This window comes from Pseudophryne corroboree, chromosome 9 (genome assembly GCF_028390025.1).
Source record: "Pseudophryne corroboree isolate aPseCor3 chromosome 9, aPseCor3.hap2, whole genome shotgun sequence".
NCBI lineage: Eukaryota > Metazoa > Chordata > Amphibia > Anura > Myobatrachidae > Pseudophryne > Pseudophryne corroboree.
Genome location: NC_086452.1, coordinates 75,785,130 through 75,809,948, shown reverse-complemented (window position 1 = coordinate 75,809,948; position 24,819 = coordinate 75,785,130). Strand labels below are relative to the sequence as shown.

Here is a 24,819-nt window from a genome sequence, read left to right as displayed (position 1 = left end):
GGTGCTTCAATGCACGCGAGCCTTGGGAAAGATAGTAGCTTCTTACGAAGAATTTCCATTCGCCAAGTCCCATGCAAGGATCTTCCAGTGGGATCTGTTGGACAAGTGGTCCGGGTCGCATCCTCAGATGCATCGGCGGATAACCCTGTCTCCAAGGGCCAGGGTGTCGCTGTGGTGGTGACTGCAGAGTGCTCATCTTCTAGGGGGCCGCAGATTCGGCATACAGGACTGGGTCCTGGTGACCACGGATGCCAGCCTTCAAGGCTGGGGGCAGTCGCACAGGGAAGAAACTTCCAAGGCCTATGGAAACAGAAGCCACAAGGATTCTCCGATGGGCGGAAAATCATGTGTTAGCACTGTCAGCAGTGTTCATTCCCGGAGTGGACATCTGAGAAGCAGACTTTCTCAGCAGACACGACCTCCACCCGGGAGAGTGGGGACTTCATCCAGAAGTCTTCCAAATGATTGTACACCGTGGGGAAAGGCCACAGGTGGACAGGATGGCGTCCCGCCTCAACAAAAAGCTACAAAGATATTGCGCCAGGTCAAGGGACCCTCAGGCGATAGCTGTGGACGCTTTGGTAACACCGTGGGTGTACCAGTCGGTGTATGTGTTCCCTTCTCTGCCTCTCATACCCAGGGTAATGAGAATAATAAGAAGGAGAGGAGTAAGAATACTCATTGTTCCGGGTGGCCAAGAAGAGCTTGGTACCCAGAACTCCAAGAAATGATCTCAGAGGACCCATGGCCTCTGCCGCTCAGACAGGACCTGCTGCAGCAGGGGGCCTGTCTGTTCCAAGACGTACCGCGGCTGCGTTTGACGGCATGGCGGTTGAACGCCGGATCCTGAAGGAAAAAGGCATTCCGGAGGAAGTTATCCCTATGCTATTTAAAGCTAGGAAAGAAGTGAACGCAAACCATTATCACCGCATATGGCGGAAATATGTTGCGTGCTGTGAGGCCAGTAAGGCCCCAAAGGAGGAATTTCAGCTAGGTCGATTTCTGCACTTCCTACAAGTCAGAGGTGACTATGGGCCTAAAATTGGGTTCCATTAAGGTCCAGATTTCGTCTCTATCGATTTTCTTCCAAAATAGAACTGGCTTCACTGCCTGAAGTTCAGACTTTTGTTAAGGGAGTGCTGCATAGTCAGCCCCCGTTTGTGCCTCCAGTGGCACCGTGGGATCTCAACGTAGTGTTGGATTTCCTGAAGTCGCATTGAGTTGAGCCACTTAAATCCGTGGAGCTACAATACCTCACGTGGAAAGTGGTCATGCTGTGGGCCTTGGCGTCGGCCAGGCGTGTATCAGAATTGGCGGTTTTGTCAAAAGCTCTTATCTGTATTTTATATGGATAAGGCGGAATTGAGGACTCGTTCCCAATTCCTTCCTAAGGTGGTAGCAGTTTTTCATGTGAACCAACCTATTGTGGTGCCTGCGGCTACTTGGGACTTGGAGGATTCCAAGTTTCTGGACGTAGTCAGGGCCCTGAAAAGTATATGTTTCCAGGACGGCTGGAGTCAGGAAAACTGACTCGCTATTTATCCTGTATGCACCCAACAAGCTGGGTGCTCCTGCTTCTAAGCAGACTATTGCTCGCTGGATCTGTAGCACGATTCAACTTGCACATTCTGCGGCTGGACTGCCGCACCCTAAATCTGTAAAAGCCCATTCCACGAGGAAAGTGGGCTCTTCTTGGGCGGCTGCCCGAGGGGTCTCGGCTTTACAAATTTGCCGAGCTGTTACTTGGTCGGGTTCAAACACTCTTGCAAGAGTCTACAAGTTTGATACCCTGGCTGAGGAGGACCTAGAGTTTGCTCATTCGGTGCTGCAGAGTCATCCGCACTCTCCCGCCCGTTTGGGAGCTTTGGTATAATCCCCATGGTCCTTACGGAGTCCCCAGCATCCACTTAGGACGTTAGAGAAAAAAAGATTTTACTCACCGGTAAATCTATTTCTCGTAGTCCGTAGTGGATGCTGGGCGCCCATCCCAAGTGCGGATTTACTGCAATACTTGTATATAGTTATTGCCTAACTAAAGGGTTATTGTTGAGCCATCTGTTGAGAGGCTCAGTTATATTTCATACTGTTAACTGAGTATAGTATCACGAGTTATACGGTGTGATTGGTGTGGCTGGTATGAGTCTTACCCGGGATTCAAAATCCTTCCTTATTGTGTCAGCTCTTCCGGGCACAGTATCCTAACTGAGGTTCGGAGGAGGGTCTTAGTGGGAGGAGCCAGTGCACACCAGGTAGTCCTAAAGCTTTCTTTAGTTGTGCCCAGTCTCCTGCGGAGCCGCTAATCCCCATGGTCCTTACGGAGTCCCCAGCATCCACTACGGACTACGAGAAATAGATTTACCGGTGAGTAAAATCGTATTTTTTCTCTTATGTCCTAGAGGATGCTGGGGACTCCAAAAGGACCATGGGGGGTATAGACGGGATCCGCAGGAGACATGGGCACACTATAAGACATTGAATGGGTGTGAACTGGCTCCCTCCCTCTATGCCCCTCCGCCAGACCTCAGTTAGATTCTGTGTCCAGAGAGACTGGACACACACTAGGGGAGCTCTCCTGAGTTTCTCTGAAAAGACTTTCTGTTAGGTTTTTTATTTTCAGGGAGACCCGCTGGCTACAGGCTCCCTGCTTCCTGTGAGTGAGGGGAGAGAAGTAGACCTACTTCTTCTGAGTTCAAAGGCTCTGCTTCTTAGGCTACTGGACACCATTAGCTCGAGAGGGTTCGATCACTTAGTGCGCCTAGCTGCTTGTTCCCGGAGCCGCGCCGTCAACCCCCTCACAGAGCCAGAAGAAAGAATCCGGGTGAGTATAAAGAAGATCAGAAGACTTCAGTGACGGCAGAAGACTTCAGTATGAGGTACAGCGCAGCGGTCGCGCTGCGCGCCATGCTCCCACACACACTTCTGGCGGCACTTGCAGGGCGCAGGGGGGGTCGCCCTGGGCAGCATGCTTACTGGAGTTTTATCAATGAATCTGGCCAAAATATATATGTCAAAAGTGCCTAGGCACTAGATGTAGCCCCCGCCAGTATAAAGATTTAAAATTTGAGCGGGACTACAGCGCGCCGGTGAGGGGGCGAGCCTATTTGTCGTACCAAAGCCGGATGGCTCGGTCAGACCGATCCTGAACCTAAAATCCCTCAATCTGTATTTGAAAACTTTCATGATGGAATCTCTTCGAGCAGTGATCTCCAGTCTGGAAGGGGGGGTTTTATGGCGTCAGTCGACATAAAAGATGCCTACTTACATGTCCCGATATATCTTCCACATCAAGCTTTCCTGAGGTTTGCGGTTCAGGATTGTCATTACCAATTTCAGACGTTGCCGTTTGGGCTTTCCACGGCCCCGAGGGTCTTCACCAAAGTAATGGCGGAAATGATGGTACTCCTACGCAAGGGGGGGATTTTATGGTGTCACTAGGCATAAAGGATGCATACCTTCATGTCCCCATTTATCCTCCTCATCAGGCGTAACTGAGATTCGCTGTACAGGACTGTCATTACCAATTTCAGACGTTGCCGTTTGGGCTTTCCACGGCCCCGAGGGTTTTCACCAAGGTAATGGCGGAAATGATGGTACTCCTACGCAGGCAAGGAGTCACAATGATCCCGTACTTGGACGATCTCCTGATAAAGGCAAGATCAAAGGAACATTTGCTAAGAAACGTGGCACTCTCCCTGACAGTTCAGCAACAACATGGTTGGATTCTAAATTTGCCAAAGTCACAGTTGATTCCGACAACTCGGCTGTCTTTCTTGGGCATGATCCTGGACACGGAACTGCAGAGAGTGTTTCTCCCAGCGGAAAAAGCTCTGGAAATCCAATGCATGGTCAAGGAGATTCTGAAACCGGCAAGAGTGTCGATCCATCAATGCACTCGGGTGCTGGGGAAGATGGTTGCAGCTTACGAAGCCATTCCGTTTGGCAGGTTTCATGCCCGGGTTTTTCAGTGGGACCTGTTGGACAAGTGGTCCGGGTCTCACCTGCACATGTATCGGAAAATAAGTCTATCTTCCAAGACCAGAATGTCTCTCCTATGGTGGCTTCAAAGTTCTAACCTCCTAGAGGGACGCAGGTTCGGGATCCAGGATTGGGTCCTGGTGACCATGGATGCAAGTCTCCGAGGCTGGGGAGCAGTCACACAGGGAAAAAATTTCCTGGGAAAATGGTCAAGCCAGGAAGCTTGTCTGCACATAAACGTTCTGGAATTAAGAGCCCTCTACAACGGCCTTCTGCAAGCGGAACAATTTCTTTGAGGTCTTCCTGTCCTGTTTCAGTCGGACAACGTAACAGCGGTGGCGTACATAAACCGCCAGGGCGGAACAAAGAGCAGAGCGGCGATGGCAGAGGCCACAAAAAGTTCTCCGCTGGGCGGAAAAACATATAAGTGCTCTGTCAGCAGTCTTCCTTCCGGGCGTGGACAACTGGGAAGCAGATTTCCTCAGCAGACACGATCTCCATCCAGGAGTGTGGGGTCTTCATCAAGAGGTTTTTGCAGAAGTGACAAGTCGTTGGGGAATTCCTCAAATAGACATGATGGCGTCTCGCCTCAACAAGAAGCTTCAGAGATATTGTTCCTGGTCGAGGGACCCTCAAGCCAGTACAGTGGACGCCCTGGTAACTCCGTGGGTGTTTCAGTCGGTATATGTGTTCGCTCCACTTCCACTCATTCCAAAAGTGATAAGGATCATAAGAAGAACAAGGGTTCAGGCGGTACTCATTGTTCCAGATTGGCCACGGAGGGCCTGGTATCCGGATCTTCAGGAATTGCTCATAGAAGATCCCTGGCCTCTTCCTCTCAGAGAGGATCTGTTACTGCAGGGGCCGTGCGTCTTCCAGGACTTACCGCGGTTGCGTTTGACGGCGTGGAGGTTGAACGCAAAATTCTAGCTTGAAAGAATATTCCCGGGGAAGTCATCCCCACTCTCCTTAAGGCTAGGAAGGAGGTCACGGCGAAGCATTATCACCGTATTTGGAGAAAGTATGTGTCTTGGTGTGAAGCCAAGAAGGCTCCTACGGAGGAGTTTCAGCTGGGTTGTTTCCTCCATTTTTTGCAGGCTGGTGTGGATGCAGGCCTGAAATTAGGTTCCATTAAAGTGCAGATTTCGGCTTTATCTATTTTCTTTCAGAAAGAATTGGCCGCCCTTCCAGAGGTTCAGACTTTCGTGAAGGGAGTACTGCACATCCATCTCCGTTTGTGCCACCCGTGGCACCGTGGGATCTTGACGTGGTGTTGCAATTTCTTATGTCTCACTGGTTTGAACCTTTGCGAAAGGTTGAGTTGAAATTTCTCACTTGGAAAGTGGTCATGCTTTTGGCCTTGGCGTCCGCAAGACGGGTGTTGGAATTGGTGGCTTTGTCTCACAAGAGCCCATATTTGATTTTCCATGTGGATAGAGCGGAATTGAGAACTCGTCAACAATTTCTGCCGAAGGTGGTTTCTTCGTTTCACATAAAGCAACCTATTGTGGTACCTGTGGCTACGGATGCCTTGGCTGTTTCAAAATCTCTCGATGTAGTCAGAGCTTTGAAAATTTATGTCGCCAGAATGGCTCAGATTAGGAAATCAGAGGCTCTGTTTGTCCTATGTGCTCCCAACAAAATTGGTGCTCCTGCTTCCAAGCAGGCTATTGCCCGCTGGATCTGTAATACGATTCGGCATGCTCATTCTACGGCTGGATTGCCGTTGCCGAAGTCAGTGAAAGCCCATTCTACCAGGAAGGTGGGCTCATCTTGGGCGGCTGCCCGAGGAGTCTCGGCGCTTCAACTTTGCCGAGCAGCTACGTGGTCGGTTTCAAACACCTTTGCTAAGTTCTACAAGTTTGATACCCTGGCTGATGAGGACCTCATGTTTGCTCAATCGGTGCTGCAGAGTCATCTGCACTCTCCCGCTTGGTTTGGAGCTTTGGTATAGACCCCATGGTCCTTTTGGAGTCCCCAGCATCCTCTAGGACGTAAGAGAAAATAGGATTTTAATACCTACCGGTAAATCCTTTTCTCCTAGTCCGTAGAGGATGCTGGGCGCCTGTGCGGACTGTTTTTGCAGTATTGATAGTTATTGCTTCTGTTACACGGAGGTTGTGTATCGGTTATGTTCAGCTTGTTGCTGTGTTTAGTTCATGCTGTTAACTGGTATTGCTTAGAAGGGGTGTCGTACGGTATGCCGGCGCTCGTGCTCCCGGCGCCCAACATACCGGCGCCGGGAGCCCGACCGCCAGCATACCGACAGCGGGGAGAGTGCAAAGGAGCCCCTTGCGGGCTCGCTGCGCTCGCCACGCTGCGGGCACGGTGGCGCGCTACGCGCGCCACACTATTTTATTCTCCCTCCAGGGGGGAGAATAGTTGTCGGTATGCCGGGTGTCGGGATTCGGCATACAGAAGACCACCCGCTTAGAAGCCATGTTGTACGGTGTGTTGTGGTGTGAGCTGGTGTGTTTGTCACCCTTGGTTAACAAAAATCCTTTTCCTCGAAATGTCCGTCTCCCTGGGCACAGTTCCTATAACTGAGGTCTGGAGGAGCGGCATAGAGGGAGGAGTCAGTGCACACCCATTCTAAAGTTTTTTATAGTGCCCATGTCTCCTGCGGAGCCCGTCTATACCCCATGGTCCTTACGGAGTCCCCAGCATCATCTACGGACTGGGAGAAAAAGATTTACCGGTAGGTATTAAAATCCTATTATCACTCACATTTATTCCCTTCTGCCCCCTCCCTCCTTCTCTGGTGCCTGATCTCAGTGACCTATTATTAACACACAAATGCCCTATATGATATGGCGGGAAGGGGGTTACTTGGTAAACGTAATGTTTTTGTTTATACTATGTATTAAACAGCATGTAAGTTTATATTACTGACCTCTTTCTAACATCATCCTGGAAAGTCAGGAGAACGGAATTATCTTGTGTTCATGTTCATCATATAATATAGAAATTATTATATCTTACGTTCACTTAATTCAGCCCTGGTAGCAGTGATAATAAACTTCTCAGGAACAGAATAAAAAAAATACTGATAACTTTTTATAAGTGAAAATCTTTCTTCTTTGCTTTTCATCATCTCCACAGGGCTGAGTGTATTAGGCTGCCTTAGTCTAGTCCGTATGATGTACATACAAAATGTGGTGTCTCTCACAGTGCCTGAGCGTGTATGGCTTATTGGGTGGTGGGTTACCCTGGACCGGTATCTGTTACAGTGACAGTCTGCTTTCACCAAATTTTCTGTACCTCTAAAGCAGTCATTCTCACCTCAAGTACCTCCAACAAGTCATGTTCAGGATTTCTGTCTGGGGGAACAGTTGTGGTAATTACTGACTCTGCAAAATAGATGAAGTCATCTATGCGTGATTTTTGAAATCCAGAAAACATGACCTGTTGGGGGTATTTGCATACTGGAGTTGAGAACTGCTGCTGTAGAATGTGATTATTATTACAGTTTATTTACAAGGCGCCACAAGTGTTTCGCAGCACCGTATATTAGAACAGCACAGGGTAAACAGACTTAGGGGTACATTTACTAAGCAGTGATAAGAGCGGAGAAGTGAGCCAGTGGAGATATTTCCCCATCAACCAATCAGCAGCTCTGCATCATTTTATTGTATGCAAATTATAGATGTTACTTCAGTGCTGATTGGTTGATGGGGAAATATCTCCACTGGCTCACTTCTCTGCTCTTATCACTGCTTAGTAAATGTACCCCTTAATCATCATAGAAAACTAAACAGAGCACGGGTAACAATGAGCATCACAGTTCTCATTACACAATACAGCTGAGACGTCAGGAAGCAAAGGAGTATTCGGCCTACTACCGGGGGCGGGCGGCCATTGGAAGAGATAAACAGTCAGGAGCAGGAGGAAACACCGGTATAGACAGTCACTGAGTAGGAGAGAGATGTAATTGAAGTCTAAGAGAAGAGGGCTGTGAGAACAGCAGGAAGAGGGCCCTGCTGCAAGGAGCTTACTATCTAGGGCAGGCATGTCCAAACTTCGGCCCTCCAGCTGTTGAGAAACTACATATCCCAGCATGCCTTGACACAGTTTTGCTGTCAGAGAATGCTAAAGCTGTGTCAGGGCATGCTGGGATGTGTAGTTTCTCAACAGCTGGAGGGCCGCAGTTTGGACATGCCTAATCTAGGGGAAGAGGGAGACAGACAGGTGACATGAGGTACAAGCAAGCGGAAGGTGGCCTGGTGTCAGGAAGTAAGTGACGCAGAGATGGCCAAGGCGTAGGGATGGGAGAGCGTCCTCAATACTGGGTTATGCGGATGGGTAAGCTTGGATGAACAGGTGAGTTTTCAGTGCCCATTTGAAGCTTTCCAAGGCTGGGGAGAGTGTAATAGAGCAAGGGAGCTTGTTTCTGTGAAGAGGGGCAGCATGGGCAAAATCTTGGATTCGTTTATGGGATGTAGTGACCAAGTAGATGAGAGGCGACGGTCATTGGCCGACTGGAGTGGGTGGGTGGGAGTATGTAGGGAGATGAGGTTGGAGATGTATGGTTCTGGAAAGTAATCACAGCGCTTCACTTTTTCCACATTTTGTTATGCTACAGCCTTATTCCAAATAGGAATAAATTCTTTTTTTCCCCTCCAAATTCTACCCCATAATGAAAAAAGTTTTTTTTGTGATTTTTTGCAAATTTATTAAAAATAAAAAAACTAAGAAATCACATAGCTAGCGGGTGAGGAAGGGTCAAGGTTGGATTTTTTGAGGATAGGTGAGACGAGCACGTTTGAATGGTGAGGGAAAGATGAATGTAGAGAGTGATAGGTTAAAGAGGTGATCGAGGTGGGAGCAGGCAGTGACAAGTGGAGCAATATAAAAAGGTTTTTTTTGTGTGTCCTGAAACATTGATACCTGTATTAGAGATGCAGATACAAAAATGCTGTCCCACTTTGGGGTATATGCATTTAGCGGCGAATCGCGGCAAATTATCGCCGTTTTTTAATTCGACACAATTCGACAGGTGAATTCCGGCAGGTGGCTTCCGAAATTCACCATATTCAATGAAAAACGGATTCGACAGTCCCGCGGGCGAAAAACGGCCGATTTGCCGGTTTTTGCCGCGATAAAAAAAAACGGGGAAAAACGGGGAAAAAACGATAAAAAATGGCGTGGGGTCCCCCCTCCAAAGCATAACCAGCCTCGGGCTCTTCGAGCTGGTCCTGGTTCTAAAAATGCGGGGACAAAATTGACATGGGATCCCCCGTATTTTTAAAACCAGCACCGGGCTCTGCGCCTGATGCTGGTGCAAAAAATACGGGGGACAAAAAGAGTAGGGGTCCCCCGTATTTTATACACCAGCATCGGGCTCCACTAGCTGGACAGATAATGCCACAGCCGGGGGTCACTTTTATACAGTGCCTTGCGGCCGTGGCATTAAATATCCAACTAGTCACCCCTGGCCAGGGTACCCTGGGGGATTGGGGACCCCTTCAATCAAGGGGTCCCCCCCCCCAGCCACCCAAGGGCCAGGGGTGAAGCCCGAGGCTGTCTCCCCCCCCCCCCCCCCCATCCAAGGGCTGCGGATGGGAGGCTGATAGCCTTGAGGAAAATGACAGAATATTGTTTTTTCCAGTAGTACTACAAGTCCCAGCAAGCCTCCCCCGCAAGCTGGTACTTGGAGAACCACAAGTACCAGCATGCGGGAGAAAAACGGGCCCGCTGGTACCTGTAGTACTACTGGAAAAAAAATACCCAAATAAAAACAGGAGACACACACCGTGACAAGTACAACTTTATTACACACTGCCGACACACACATACTTACCTATGTTGACACACCGACTGCCACAGTCTCCGACGATCCGAGGGTACCTGTGAAAAAAATTATACTCACCTGCCAGTGTCCAGAAATAAATCCACGTCCAGAGATAAATCCACGTACTTGGCAAAATAAAAACACGCACACCCGTACCAACGGACTGAAAGGGGTCCCATGTTGACACATGGGACCCCTTTCCACGAATGCCGGGACCCCACGTGACTCCAGTCACTGAGGTCCCTTCAGCCAATCAGGAAGCGCTACTTCGTGGCGCTCACCTGATTGGCTGTCTCGCGTCTGAGGTCAGACAGTGCATCGCAAAGCCTCTCCATTACTTTCAATGGTGAGAACTTTGCCGTCAGCGGTGGGGTTACCCGCGGTCAGCGGCTGACCGCGGGTGACTCCACCACTAGCCGCAAAGTTCCCACCATTGAATATAATGGAGGGAGCTGTGCGATGCGCTGACAGCTCAGACGCGCACAGAGCCAATCAGCAGAGTGCAAGGACGTTGCGCTCGATGATTGGCTTACGAGACCTTTCAGTGACAGCAGTCACGGGGGGGTCTCTCTGCATTCGGGGAAAGGGGTCTCATGTGTCAACATGGGACCCCTTTCAGTACGCTGGTCGGGTGTTCGTTTTCTTTTTTTGACAAGTACGTGGATTTATCTCTGGACCATGGTTCAGGTGAGTATAATTATCTTTTATTTTCAGGTACCCGTGGATTCTACTTGGAGAAGAGGACCGACTGCTTCGTGTCAACATAGGTAAGTATGTGTCGGCAGTGTGTAATAAAGTTGTACTTGTCACGGTGTGTGTCTCCTGTTTTTATTTGGGTATTTTTTCCCCGAGTAGTACTACAGGTACCAGCGGGCCCGTTTTTCTCCCACATGCTGGTACTTGTGGTTCTCCAAGTACCAGCTTGCGGGGGAGGCTTGCTGGGACTTGTAGTACTACTGGAAAAAACAATATTCTGTCATTTTCCTCAAGGCTATCAGCCTCCCATCCGCAGCCCTTGGATGGGGGGGACAGCCTCGGGCTTCACCCCTGGCCCTTGGGTGGCTGGGGGGGGGGACCCCTTGATTGAAGGGGTCCCCACTCCCCCAGGGTACCCTGGCCAGGGGTGACTAGTTGGATATTTAATGCCACGGCCGCAAGGCACTGTATAAAAGTGACCCCCGGCTGTGGCATTATCTGTCCAGCTAGTGGAGCCCGATGCTGGTGTATAAAATACGGGGGACCCCTACTCTTTTTGTCCCCCGTATTTTTTGCACCAGCATCAGGCGCAGAGCCCGGTGCTGGTTTTAAAAATACGGGGGATCCCATGTCAATTTTCCCCCCGCATTTTTAGAACCAGGACCAGCTCGATGAGCCCGAGGCTGGTTATGCTTTGGAGGGGGGACCCCACGCCATTTTTTTCCGGGATTTTAACATTCCATCTAAAAAAAAAATATATTATTTTAAAAAATATATAAATAATACTTGTGCCTCCAAAAAAGACAACCAAGTACCTAATCCCTTCTAATATAAATAGATATGCTATTATCAATAAAAAAAACACAAAAATTTTTTTTTTTTATTAGTTTCACCCACCAAAATGTGGCGGATTGAAAATGTTGAATTTACTGTCTAAAAGCACTGTTGTCGAATTTCCAAACTTCAATTGAATACACTTTGGTCGAATTGCAGCACTTATATCATTGCAGAAAAGTCGAATTTGACAAAAGTCGAATTTCAAAAAGTCGAATTTTGAAAGTCCGTTTTTTGGACAGAAAGCACTGAATTGCATTGACGTTTTTTTTTTTGGGCGAAAAATTCCCGAAATTCGTCAATTTCGGGAATTCGACCGCAATTGCATATACCCCTTTAAGTGTTAAAGTAGGAGGGGCGTGGTTTTGTTTACAAAAAAAATCCCATGCAGCGTCTGCACCTGCCCTATGTTTACAGTCAGGGAGAATAGGGGGGTATTGATTTGTTCTATTATATTGTGATATTTATACATCAGGGTTTGTCCTTTTTTTGTACTTACGGAGTCCCTGCATTTTAATATTGTGTAGGTCGTTTTCATTCGCTAAAATTGTGTTTGTATAGTTATAATGGAACATTCATTCTCCCAGTGTTGAGCTATAGTCTGCTAACCTAGAAACCTGATTTTGTATTTCCCTATAGATATGGAATGAGTATTTTTCCACAAAAGACACCGTATATGCAGTTATACCTGTAAGTACCACAAACGCTTATTTTGTTTACAACTGTTTTAAATGGATTTTCCTTACAATGGATTCACTTTATTTACTGGATTTGACTTACCGTATAGAAACTTTGATGAAAAACTGTGCATTGTCTTGCCTCTTACTGTGCTTTTCAGCCGTTTGTTTGCACTAAGACGTAGATCTGTGTTTTCACTGTATCCAGTGCAGAGAACACAACAGAATTGTACAACAAGAGTCGGCATTTCTACTTCCCGACAATAGACCTGATCACTGTTGTGCGAAATCGCAAGGCGGACGATTATCGAACAACTGCGCATGTGTACGGATCGTAATGCGTATGCACGAGGCCAAACTGTGAAAGTTAGCGTTGTTTTTTTTATCGCTAGGCGAACGCAGGTTGATTGACAGAAAGTGGGCGTTTAGGGGGGGTAACTGCCCGTTGGGATTGTCAGGAAAAACGCAGGCGTTCCCAAGCGGTTTTAGGGAGGGTGTTTGATGTCAGCTTCGGCTCGATCAGCCTGTTTCTTTCGCACTGTAGAAGTAAGTCCTGAGCTACGCACAGACTTCACACACTGGAAAAAACATTCAATGGTGAGTGAGTTGCGAATGGATTTGCAGCTGGCAGACGTTTGCAAAGCTTTTAGCACAGCGTACACAGACTTGCACCGGGCGGATTTTCACTCTGTCTGGTTGGCGACCATCTGATCACTAACCTCTGCAAATTTCGCAGAGAAGTGGTCCGGTCTGAATTAGGCCCAATATCTTGCTTAGAGAGAAGAAAAAGCATAAAACAAGCAATGTGTTTAGTAAACGTTGCAAGCGCCTGCACAAGGTAACATACACACGTGGTGGTGTACCAAACATAGGATCACCTTATCTAGCTCTGGAACGTGTTTCTAGACATCAGGAATAAGGAGGATCCCATTATACTGTACAGGGCTCTGTGTTTCTGCGCTCAGGGTGTGTGTAACAATTATATATTCAACTTGATTTCTGAAGAAACTGTTTCTGTATAGAGATGATGATGATGATGACGACGCATCATGTGATCACTGGCTGTGACGGTCTCTCACTGTAAGGACCATAGGCTGGTTCTGTACCTGGTTTACACACGGCAGAAAAAGGCTGTGAGCAAAGGAATAGGAAACAAGAAAGTGGAATTCTGTTGACTTCAGAAGTTATGACATCCCCTTCATAGCGCCATTTCTCTTGTGAACTTATACTCATGATGTTACACCGTTTTCAGGGATTTTGCAATTTTGTGCCCTACGAACATTGATCTGTTAGGTGTTTAATTGAGTTAATGGACCTAGACATTTACTACTCACTGCCATAAACCATTCTCTGTCATCATACTGATTTAAGCTTGTAAAGCATTAACATGGCTGAACCTTTGTTTCTGCACAGGGTATTAGCAAAAACTGGTCAGACAAAGCTTAGCCTGACACAGGTCCCGGCTCCACGGGGCATACGAGTTGTTGGTGGGATGAGGGGAGCTAAGGGGGTTATTTAGACCTGATTGCTCCTCTAGATCTGCGATCAGATAGCGGCCGCTCAGACAGAATGAAAACCCACCATGTGCAAGTCTGCGTACGCTTTGCGAAAATCTCGGCGTTCGCTGGTCAGCTGCAAATCCGTTCACAACTCACTCGCCATGTGCGTAGCCCTGGACCTACTCCTACGCCTGTGTTTTTACGGACACTCCCAGAAAAATGGCAAGTTACCACCCCCAAACGCCCGCTTCCTGTCAATCAACTTGTGTATGGCTAGCGATCAAAAAAGTTGCTGTTTGACCTAGCAAATGCGTACTTCGATCCGTACGCATGCGCAGTCGATTAATAAGCGTCCGGCTTGCAAATTCGCACAACAGCGATCAAGTCTGAATCAGGCCCAAAGTTCAAACAGAATGCCATTACCTATAAATATGTGCCCACATACACTATTATTACAGCCATGCCAAACAATCCCTCTGAGATCACAAGCCTGCTATACAGATTGAGAATCAGTCGCACACAGATGTACAAGTGTTGCTTATCAAATCACAATGACAGCCAGCGTTAGCAGAGTCACTCGGGACCTGGTGGCTCACTTACACCAGGTGCTAAAAGTAATAGCCTCCGAGTTGCAGCAGGTGTGAGACTTGTGCAAGTCTGCCCTTTTTTTGTTAAAGCAGCATTGTAGACCAGGCAAAATCAGCCTGGCATAATGTGCATATGGGGCTTTACCTGGCATAATGTGTATAATGGGCCCTATCTGGCATAATGGGCTCTACCTGGCATAATGTGTATGGAGGTCTACTTTGTACCGTGTATAAGGGGCACTACTGTGTGGCATAACGTACATAGGGGGCACTACTGTGTGGCCTAATGTGTATATATAAGGGTCATGGCACTACTGTGCGGTGTAATGTGAATTAGTACTATCTTGTGGCCATGCCCCTTTCCCATGAAGCCATGCCCCTATATTTTTGTGCATACTGTCCCTGTTTATAATAGGGGGGGGGGGGTGGGGGTACAAATTCTCTTCCTGACACAGGGCACCAAAATGGCTCTGACCATATCTAACATATTAGAGAATGCACTGATAAACTCTTGCTAGAGGCTGATTGGTTAGCTTGACAAACCGCTCTGGGTAACGTGTCCACGTCCCCACTCTATAGAAGGCTTGGTACATCTCCCGCTGGTTCTGAGTTGGAAGCTAAGCAAAAAGCTCAGGTTCTGTAACTCTGCAATTAGACAATCCATGCTGCAATACAAGGGGTGTAAATACATGAATTGCTTTTGCATGCGGGGTAACCACTGGCTGCTTCTGCATGTAGCCCACAAGTGCTGGAAGGTTTATTGTAACATTGCAGTTTAGATCTGTTTGGACATGCCCCTCTCACATGTCATCTCTCTGCACATATTATATCGGCCCCACCTGCAGGGTAACATGGTTTTGCTAAGTTGCAAAGTTCCTTTCATTTATTGCTTTGCTCCCAACTCGCAATCAGCCCCATAGTCCCACCTACAGGCTGGAGAGTGTATTGCACCTCATCATTCCATCATACTCTTTACATACTGACGGTATCTGGCCCTTTGTAATGGGCCTCTTAATGCATTTCATTTATTGGGGCTGATATACTGCACTATCCTGAGACACTAGCCCAGTCTCCTGTCTGTGTTCTCTTCTTATCTCTGGGGATCATAACTTTCTGTTTCTTCCTTCTGCAGGGAGAGGCGTTTGAGCTCATATGGCGACGAGCGCAGTCATGTCCCTCTGTAAGTAACATCATCTTCCGGTGAAGCCCTTTCCTAGTTTGTCAGTGTGCAGCTCCTGGTCACGTTGGGTCCACAAACACTACACAGATGTCTGCATATGTCTGTGGTGAGAAGCACTTTGTCCTGCGTTGTTAGCACAGCTTGGCCTCCCGCCGGCAGAGTCATATATTACTGACCGCCTGTCATCTTTCAGAAACCTATTGCATATTTTAATTTTCTACATAAAAGCAAGACCTTCCTGTGTAAGCCACCGGGACACCTATTCTCTATAGGAGTTCCCCTCCACAGGCAGATGGCAACCTGAGACAAAAACCCATTAGGGAGGCAACATGCAGCAAAGTATTTATGTTTTTGATTTCCCATCAATGTTTTCTTACTGTATCTGGTTTGGACTAGGATTTAAGTTTTGGTTTTCTTAGAGGATTATATCAGTATCTTTAATGTGATTTAATATAAACTCAGACGTTATTCGAGATGTATGGGTGCTTTGTTGCGTCGGCTCCTACTTATGGAATGGGGACTGCCCCATGCCCGGAGAGGAGGCAGCCGGTCCCAGATCCTGGCACCTGCGCAGTGTATCTGGCAGGAGCTGGGACTAGCGCATGCACAAACACCCGGCTTCTTTGGACTGCATTGGCTGCAGCCCATAGAAGCCGGATTTGTGTCTGCGAAAGTCAGGGAGTGGCTTCCTACAGGAAGCCAGCTTGCTGCTTATCGCAGCTCGGTCTGGCAGACCCAGAGGGTGGAAACACCTCCCAATGGGACTGTCTGTAATGTCTGTGACTGGTAGAATTTCCAATGAGAAGTCACAGCCAGTCACACCGAAGCCAGTGCAGTCACACAACTTCATCTGGCTCACTGACACTGATCGGGTTGGCGGATTTTACATGGAGGGCTACAGTCCACTATTGTGACATATTATTTAGTGAGACATTCACGTTCTTGTATTCTACAATGTAAAAATGTTATTTTGATGGTAAATTGTAACAGTGCTGTGCGGGATATGTCCGATATATGGATGTATTACAGCAGACAATCAGTCAGTGTCTATTTAATTAAACAACAGGTTATTTGTGTATATAATAACAGAGTGCACCAAACAATACTACTACACTCCTAAGTGAGCTGATTGTCACACTTATCCTATGCATGTTCTCACAGACTTCCCATTCATACTTCTGTCCACTAGGGGGGTATAACATTGCAGTGTGGACTTGTGCAGATATACCAGAACAGTGTGCTGTGACAGGCCTGATCCATATGCTGATCGTACAGACGAATTGTTTTGTTAGTCTGCACTTGTAGGGCCTGATTGGACGCTGCAGTGTCTGTGTGTGTCGTTTGCTTCTGTGACTTGTACAAGCGTGTTCAGCACATGTGAGGACTGAGGCACCCACTTCAGACACTAAAATACCGTTTGTTGCGTCTTTATATGCCACCATCGGTTGTATCATGGAAACTTACACCAGCCCTATGCACGATTGTGCGTCAGGATATGGCCTCCAATTTCGGCGATTTTGAGTTCGCAATCAGTGAGTTAGCAACACCCCCATACGATGTACAGTCTCTGTGCTTCTGCTTTACCGTCTCCCACTCACTGCCAGGAACAACCATTACATTTCTCCGGCAGGGTCCACAGGTTATCCACAGGATAACAATGGGATATGATGAAGCGGATTTCCACCAATCAGTCAAAGCTTTTCCGGCCTCCCAGCATGCAACGAGCCCGTCCATATATCCCCTCCTCCTTGCTCAGGCAAATCAGTTTTTTGTTTGGAGCGGCAGGAGCCGGACCATGCTCAGAGGGCTGCTGGTTTATAGCAGCCCTAAGCTTTCTTATTTTGTTTTTATAGTCTTACTATTTTTCTGAGTGATCTTTCTAAATAGCGTCTTATATGTAACTTAGAAAGAGTCGCTCCAACAACTCTCTGCCGGGTCGCGACAACGCTTACCCACGAGTACAGTGCTGTTTCGGCGGGCCTCTGTGTCGGATATACTAGCAGGTCCAGCAGACGTTACCATGCTGTGGCCGGAGCACGGGAAGAAGGTAAGGCTTCGGTTCCGCTTAGAAGGGGAATACGGACACAGCCGCACTGTTTTAGGAGGAGACCACCAGTTGCTGACACAGCTGCCACCTCTGGTGCACCAGCGCTAGGCCTTAGGGATCAGAGGCTGCAGGAATAGTATGAGGCTGCGATCCCTAGGGTTGATGTCAGCAGTGGGGAGTCAGACGCTCTCCTGGTTGCCCCCCCCGGTTCATGACCAGTTTCCTCCGAGTCTCCCGCCATGAACTGTTTTCTCGCTTCCGTCTCAGACGCTACCAGCTACACTGGGAGACGAGGGGATCCGGTCGCAGCATATGCGGCTGTATGACCGTGGCGTCTGTGTTCACTGATTGCTACCACGAGGGGACCCGGTCGCAGCATTGGCGGCTGCGTGACCGGTCCGTCCGAGTTCACTGAAGGCCCGGTCGCAGCATAGGCGGGTGTGTGACCGGTGCTTCTGTGTTCACTATAGCTTCATGGAGCGGCAGTGTACACTAGTAGCGTCTGGATCCACTCAGCATTTGCTAACGCATTGATCGATCCTGGAAGCGGGGTAAGTCTCCCTGTATCCCACTCTGAGTACGGGCTATACAGCAATACATCTCTACTGTTTTGAATATGAATAGTTAGATAAGTGCCTATTGCATATGAGTCTGTATACCATTACTGTTGTTTCTTTCGCATTGCGTCTGAATATGTTACATATGTTAAACATGATTCAGTAAATGTGTTCTCCTACATACTTAAAATAATAATGTAGTTGACAATATGCTCATATTGCATAAAATACTAATGTATAACATGTGACTGACTGCTAGTATGATGCTGACTTTGCTACAGGTTTGTCAGTTTGTTTTGCAGATCCTCAATGCTGGTGCATGAGGAGGATCGAATGGATATAATTTTAAAAGGTAAACTGATACAGTCACAAAATTGTGTAGTGCTGATTATCATGTAATAAAGCGACAATGGTGAGGACACTCATACCATGTTTGAAGCTGCATTATCCTCTTATTATCTGGTTCAGGATGGCTTGTATGCATAATGTTTAGCTCAGCAAGGCAGATGCAGGAACACGTGTATCTACCTGGGGCTATGTTTACACAAGCTTATCCAGGAAGTCGGATAGATAATCCCCCAAAATCCTGTACCAGGAATAGGGTTACAAGCCCTTACATACAGCAGCAGCTACTCGGAATGAGTGGTAAGTAAATCTTAACTCTCGCAGACTACACATTGTTTAGATTCATCAGTAGATGAAAGCCCTAATATTCTACTTCATCATATGAAAAAGAGGTAGGTCTCAGCTCTCGAATATACCTGAGGTAATTGAAAGCAATAAAGCCGTCTTATCCTTAGGGGATACAGTAAAGCCTGTGCTAAAAAAAACCAAGGCACCTGTGTCTAAACATCCCAATACTTGAGTTCCAAGATAATCATGGAAGAGGTTGGGTTACGCCCAGTAAAAAGTTAGAATTCCTATGATCTGCTGGGGATTGTTTAAAAAAAAGGGGAGATGGCTCCTAAAGTTGATAAGAAGAATCTACAGTAGCTTTGCTTTCAATTTTCCTGTCTAGGGCTGTCATGAGGCCAAGCCTTGGCTTCGGCTTAAATGGCAAAGGCAGTGGTTGCCTGGGCTGATGCAATGGAAGGAGATTTTTTTCAAGAATAAGAATATCATATGGCTCATATAAAAGACTGCAATCGTCCTGGAAGCATTGGATATGCGCAAAATATTTACTCCAGGTTATCAGCCCTAACTATACCTGCTCATAGAGCAGTTTAGCTGGGTACATGGAAGATCTACAGCCACACCACTCTGGATATGCCCAATCTCACCAGATCTTGGAAGCTATGCAGTGTGGGGCCTGGTGAGAAATACCAGGTGCTGTAGATGGAATCATTGTCTTGTTCTAAAAATATTCCTTTTTGGTAAGAATTGACAGATACTCCGGAGTCAGAAGCAGTCTCCAAGAAAGTCAGGTTCCTTCCACATACAGTTCACGCGTTGATATTACACTATCAATAGAAGCCTGCCATAGGCTGAATCCCACGTCAGTGTGATTTCAAATTAGGAAACTGTTGAGCTACCAGAAGATCTACAGTGTGGGCCTGGTTAGTATTCGGATATAGGGAATACCCAGTGCTGTAGAAAAATAAAACCATCAGTGGATGGTGTGGTCTCCGCCTGGGAGATCCCAGGTTGGGGGGCTGACTTCATTAGGTCACAGACCTGGCATGGTATCTCTAGTTATGTTTCGCCTTCAAAACAGCCTATCTCGGCTTTAGACGAAGGCCTGGCTTTGCAAGACGCAGGTCAGAAAATTGCTTTGGTCAGGAATAGTCATTCCAGTTCCTCTGGCAAACAAGGACAAGGTTTTACTTCATCCTGGCTTAATCAGAAGACAAATGAGTAATTTCGGCTCATGCTAAATCCGAAAAATGCTGAGCAAATACATTTGGAAACATGGAATCATTATGTTCCTTATGTGTGGCAGGGAGCCAGGGGGTTCTTTATGAATCCCTGGAGATACAGGAGGCCTACCTACATGTTCCTATACCTTTGTCCATCAGTGTTATCCAAGGTTCGGCTATACCTCCAGAAAAACATTAAGACATTTTGCTTTGGATACCTTTGCCTCTCACGATGCTGAATTCGGGCGAAGGATTCTCCTGAGCATCAGGAGCGTCCCCACCACTAAACTGCTTTGGGAAATCCCATTGTTATCCTGTGGTTAACCTGTGGACCCTGCCGGAGAAATATACGTTATGGTAAGAACTTACCGTTGATAACGGTATTTCTCCTAAGTTCACAGGTTCCACAGGGATCCCACCCAGACGCAACTGATTTGAGGATCCTTCTACTCACTAACCTCTTCCTCCTTGTACGGAAGGGTGTGCATGTGTGTTCTTCTCACCTGATTAGGGTTCTACATAATGCTCCTGCCTTGAGCTTTGGAATACAACTGATTTGCCTGAGCCAGGGGGCGGGGATATATGGACAGGCCCGTTGCATGCTGGGAGGCCGGAAAGCTTTGACTGATTGTTGCAAATCCGCTGTCGCTCCATCATATCCCATTGTTATCCCGTGGAGCCTGTGGACTTAGGAGAAATACCATTATCAACGGTAAGTTCTTACCATAACGTATATATTCCGATCCTCAATGCTGGTGCATGGGTAGGGTCGGATTGTATATCACTTTAAGAAATTTAAAGTGATTACAGTCACAAATTGTGTAGTACGCTGTAGAAGTGTTAATTATTTATAATGTCTAAGAGCGGCAAAGGTGAGGAATGTACACTCCCAGCAACACCAACACTCATATCATGTTTGTCTTGCAAAGGTGTGTTATCCTCTCAGGATCTGGTTCAGGATGGTTTGTGTGCAAATTGTTTAGCTTTCACAAGGGGTTAATGAAAAATACAAGGCAGATTCAGGTGCAGATGGATCCACCTTGGGCTATGTTTGCACAGACTTTATCCAGTACAGCTGACAGGATAATACCTCCAACTCCTGTCCCAGGGATAGGTTACACTATTAACCCTTTCATGCAGCTCCCCACCTATGGTGTATCACTTCTAGCAGCAGCTACTCAAAAGAAACAAGCTGATGAGCCGGTGGTAAATAAATCTTCACCCTCACAGGCTACACATGATTCAGATGAGGATTCATCGGAAGATGAAAGCTCAATTAATTCTACTTCGGCATATGAAGAGGGGGAAGGTCTCAGCTCAGTGGCTATAGCTGAGATAATTCAAGCAATGAAAGCCATTCTATCCTTAGAGGATTCAGCAGACCCTGTGTTAAAAACCAAGGCACCCTTGTTTAAACGTCCCAAAACAGTTGAGTGAGTTTCCAGGGTCAGATCAGCTGATGGAAATTATGGAAGAGGCTTGAGCTACGCCCAATAAGAAGTTTAGAATTCCTAAGAGATGGAATTCAAACTATCCTCTTCCAGCTGGGGATTGTTTAAAAAGGGAGGTGGCTCCTAAAGTAGATACGCATGTAATTTGATTAGTGTGAAAATCTACATTACTTTTGCCTTCAACATCATCAAATGATGTCACGGATAGGAGAGTGGATGGTTTTCTAAAAAACATTTTTTCCCTGTCTGGGGCAGTCATAAGGCCAGCCATGGCTTCAGCTTGGATGGCAAAGGCAGTGGCTGCCTGGGCTGATGCATTGGAGGTGGATTTTTCTGTAGCTTCTAGAGAGCAAAAATCCCATATAGTTCATATAAAACAGGCTGCAATGTTCCTGGAAGAAGCAGCATTGGATATGGGTACTATATCCTCCAGGGCATCAGCTTCAACAATAGCTGCTCGCAGAGCAGTTTGGCTACGTACATGGAAAGCTGATTCGGAATCTAAGAAAGTTTTGAAATCTTTGCCCTTTTCTGAAGATATTCTTTTTGGTAAAGAATTGACAGATATTCTGGAGCCAGAAGCAGACTCCAAGAAGGTCAAGTTTCCTTCCACATACTATTTCAAACCTAAAGTTCCAGCTTTTCGGCCCTTTTTGTCTCAAGGAAAAGCTAAAAGAAAAAGTGATGGCAAGCAGCCCCAATACATCAAGTCTGGTAAGACTAAAAAGCATTGTGCTACCAGAGGTCCGGTTGGGAAAACAGGATAATAAGCAATCAGTCTGATGGTGCGGGCCTCCACCTGGGGGGGACCCAAGGGTGGGGGGCCGACTTCTTCAGTTTGCACAAATCTGGCAGCAGTCTACAACAGATGCCTGGGTGCAGGAAGCGGTATCTTTAGGTTATGCATTTGCTCTAAGGTTTTTTTCGTACCAGCCCATCTCTGGTAGAGACGAATGCCAGGGCTTTGTTAGAAACAGTTCAGAAATTGCTTCAGTCAGGAGTAGTCATTCCAGTTCCTCATGCACAATGAGGACAGGGTTTTTTACTCCAACCTGTTTTTAGTTCAGAAGCCAAATGGGTCATTTCGGCCCATTCTCAATCTCAAAGTACTGAACAAATACATTTGGGTACCTCTGTTTCACATGGAGAAGTTACGTTCCATAATTTTGGCCATGGAGCCAGGGGATTATATGGTATCCCTGGATATACAGGATGCTTACCTACATGTTCCTATAGCACTGTCCCATCGGTGATATCTCAGGTTCGCTATCCTCCAACAGCATTTTCAGTTCCAGGACCTACCTTTTGGGTTAGCCACAGCTCCCAGAGTATTTACCAAGATTATGGTGGTAATGGCAGCTTATCTCCGCCAGTAGGGGATAAGACTATTTCCATACCTTGACGATCTTTTAATCCTGGCACAGACACAAGAATTGCTTTTATGTCATCTGCAACAGACAATAACGTGTCTGCAGAACCACGGGTGGCTCATAAATTGGGCAAAATCGTCTCTGGTTCCGTCACAACGGATGACTCACTTGGGGGCTGTACTGGATTCAAGTCTTCAGAGAGTAATTTTACCTCTGGACGAGATATCCAAGGTCCAGTCAAGGATTCGGGACTTGATACACAGTCAAAAGGTATCCATTCACGCAGCAATGCACATGATGGGTTTGATGGTGTCAACATTTGACATGGTGGAGTGTGCACAATTCCACTCGAGGCCTCTGCAGCGTCTGATTCTTGCCAAATGGAATGGGTTGCATCAGACGATAAAAACACAGACTATGTTTCTTACGATAGAAGTAAGAAGGTCATTAGCCTGGTCTCTACAGACATCCCATCTGGACAAGGGGAGACCCTTTTGGATATCAGATTGGGAAATTCTGAAGACAGACGCTAGTCTCCAGGGCTGGGGAGCAGTGTCAGGAAGGTTGTGTTTTCAGGGGCAATGGACCAAGGAAGAAGGTTGCCTGCCAATAAACATATTGGAACTTCAGGCCATATACATGGCACTGATTCAGGCAAAGGACATCTTCGGGGAATACCAGTCCAGATCCACTCGGACAATGCGACGGCAGTAGCGTACCTCAACCATCAAGGAGGAACTCGCAGCCGAAAAGCGATGGAGGTAAGTCACATACTAAAGTGGGCAGAACTTCATCATCCAGCCTTGTCTGCAGTGTTCGTTCCGGGAGTCCTAAACTGGGAAGCCGACTTTCTCAGTCAACACGCCATTCAGGCAAGCGAATGGGCTCTACACCCGGAGGTCTTCCAGACTCTAGTAGACAAGTGGGGGGTTGCCAGAGATAGATCTCATGGCGTCCCATCTGAACAACAAAGTGCTCACATATGGGTCAAGAACAAAGGATCCCAGAGCGATCTTTGTGGATGCCCTGTCGTTGAGATGGGACTTTCATCTGGCTTATGTGTTTCCTCCAATCACCCTATTACCCAGGGTGGTGAGAAAGATAAAGCAAGGGAAAGGTGCCGTGATACTAATAGCTCTGGCTTGGCTCAGAAGACATTGGTACACAGATCTGCAGAGGGTGTCGCTCGATGTTCCACTTCTACTCCCTCAGCGTCCAGATCTACTGATGCAGGCTCCTTGTTCTCACAGACATCTGGATCGACTGTCTTCGACGGCGTGGCTCTTAAAACCTCTATCCTGAAGTCGAGAGGCTTCTCACCACAGGTAATTCAAATTATGCTCATTATTTGCTTTTATCCCCGAATATGGTGCAGTGAACGGAAAATGGACCCTAAATCTTTCAGTTTCCTGGTTCATAGCATTCCTTCAGGCAGGATCGATAAAGGTTTGAAGGTGGCTTCCTAGAGAGTGCAAGTATCAGCATTGACTGTTTGGTTCCAAAAGAAAATTGCCAATTTACAGGATGTGCATACTTTTTTTCCAGGGAATGCTGCACATTCAACCTCCTTTTGTTCCTACTACAGTGCCTTGGGACTTACAGTAAGTCTAGTCCTGAAAGCCCTTCAAGTTGCCCCGTTTGAACCACTTAATAAAGTGGATCTTAAATGGTTGACAGCTAAAGTTCTCTTTCTACTGGCTATGGCGTCAGCTAGAAGAGTATCAGATTAGGGGCATTATCATGTCATTCCCCATTTCTGATTTTTTTTATCCAGATAAAGCAGTTCTCAGAACCAGATCTGGGTATCTTCCGAAGGTGGTGTCTAAATTCCACCTTAATGAAGAAATTGTAGTCCCGGCTTTCCAGGTACTGGGCCTTTCTGCAGGAGATGCATCGCTGGACGTGGTCCGTGCATTAAGGATCTACGTGTATCGTACCAGTGCCAACAACGCTGGCAAGATGGCTTCGGATGACTATTTCAGAAGCATATTCTCAGGCTGATCTCCCGGTTCCGGCTAATGTCTCTGCTCACTCTACTCGTAAGGTAGGTCCATCTTCGGCAGCACAACGTGGTGCTTCAGCAGAACAGATATGTAAGGCAGCCACATGGTCTTCCATTAACACATTCATTAGACGCTATGCCGTTGATACCTTTGCCTCTCATGATGCTGAATTCGGGCAAAGGATTCTCCTGTCCAATCAGGAGCGTTCCCACCACTAAATTGCTTTGGGAAATCACATTGTTATCCTGTAGATAACCTATGGACCCTGCCGGAGAAATATACGTTATGGTAAGAAC

General features: G+C 47.1%; 1 protein-coding gene across 4 annotated transcripts in view; it reads left to right on the top strand.

The window, feature by feature from the left end:
- ATPAF1 (ATP synthase mitochondrial F1 complex assembly factor 1) overlaps window positions 1-24,819 on the top strand; it is a 67,352-nt gene that overhangs the window by 23,848 nt on the left and 18,685 nt on the right. For all 4 annotated transcript variants that reach the window (XM_063939534.1, XM_063939537.1, XM_063939535.1 and 1 more), the window contains exons 5-6: window positions 11,936-11,986; window positions 15,192-15,239. In XM_063939534.1, coding sequence (XP_063795604.1) covers window positions 11,936-11,986; window positions 15,192-15,239 — 99 coding nt within the window. The remainder of the gene's footprint in view (window positions 1-11,935; window positions 11,987-15,191; window positions 15,240-24,819) is intronic.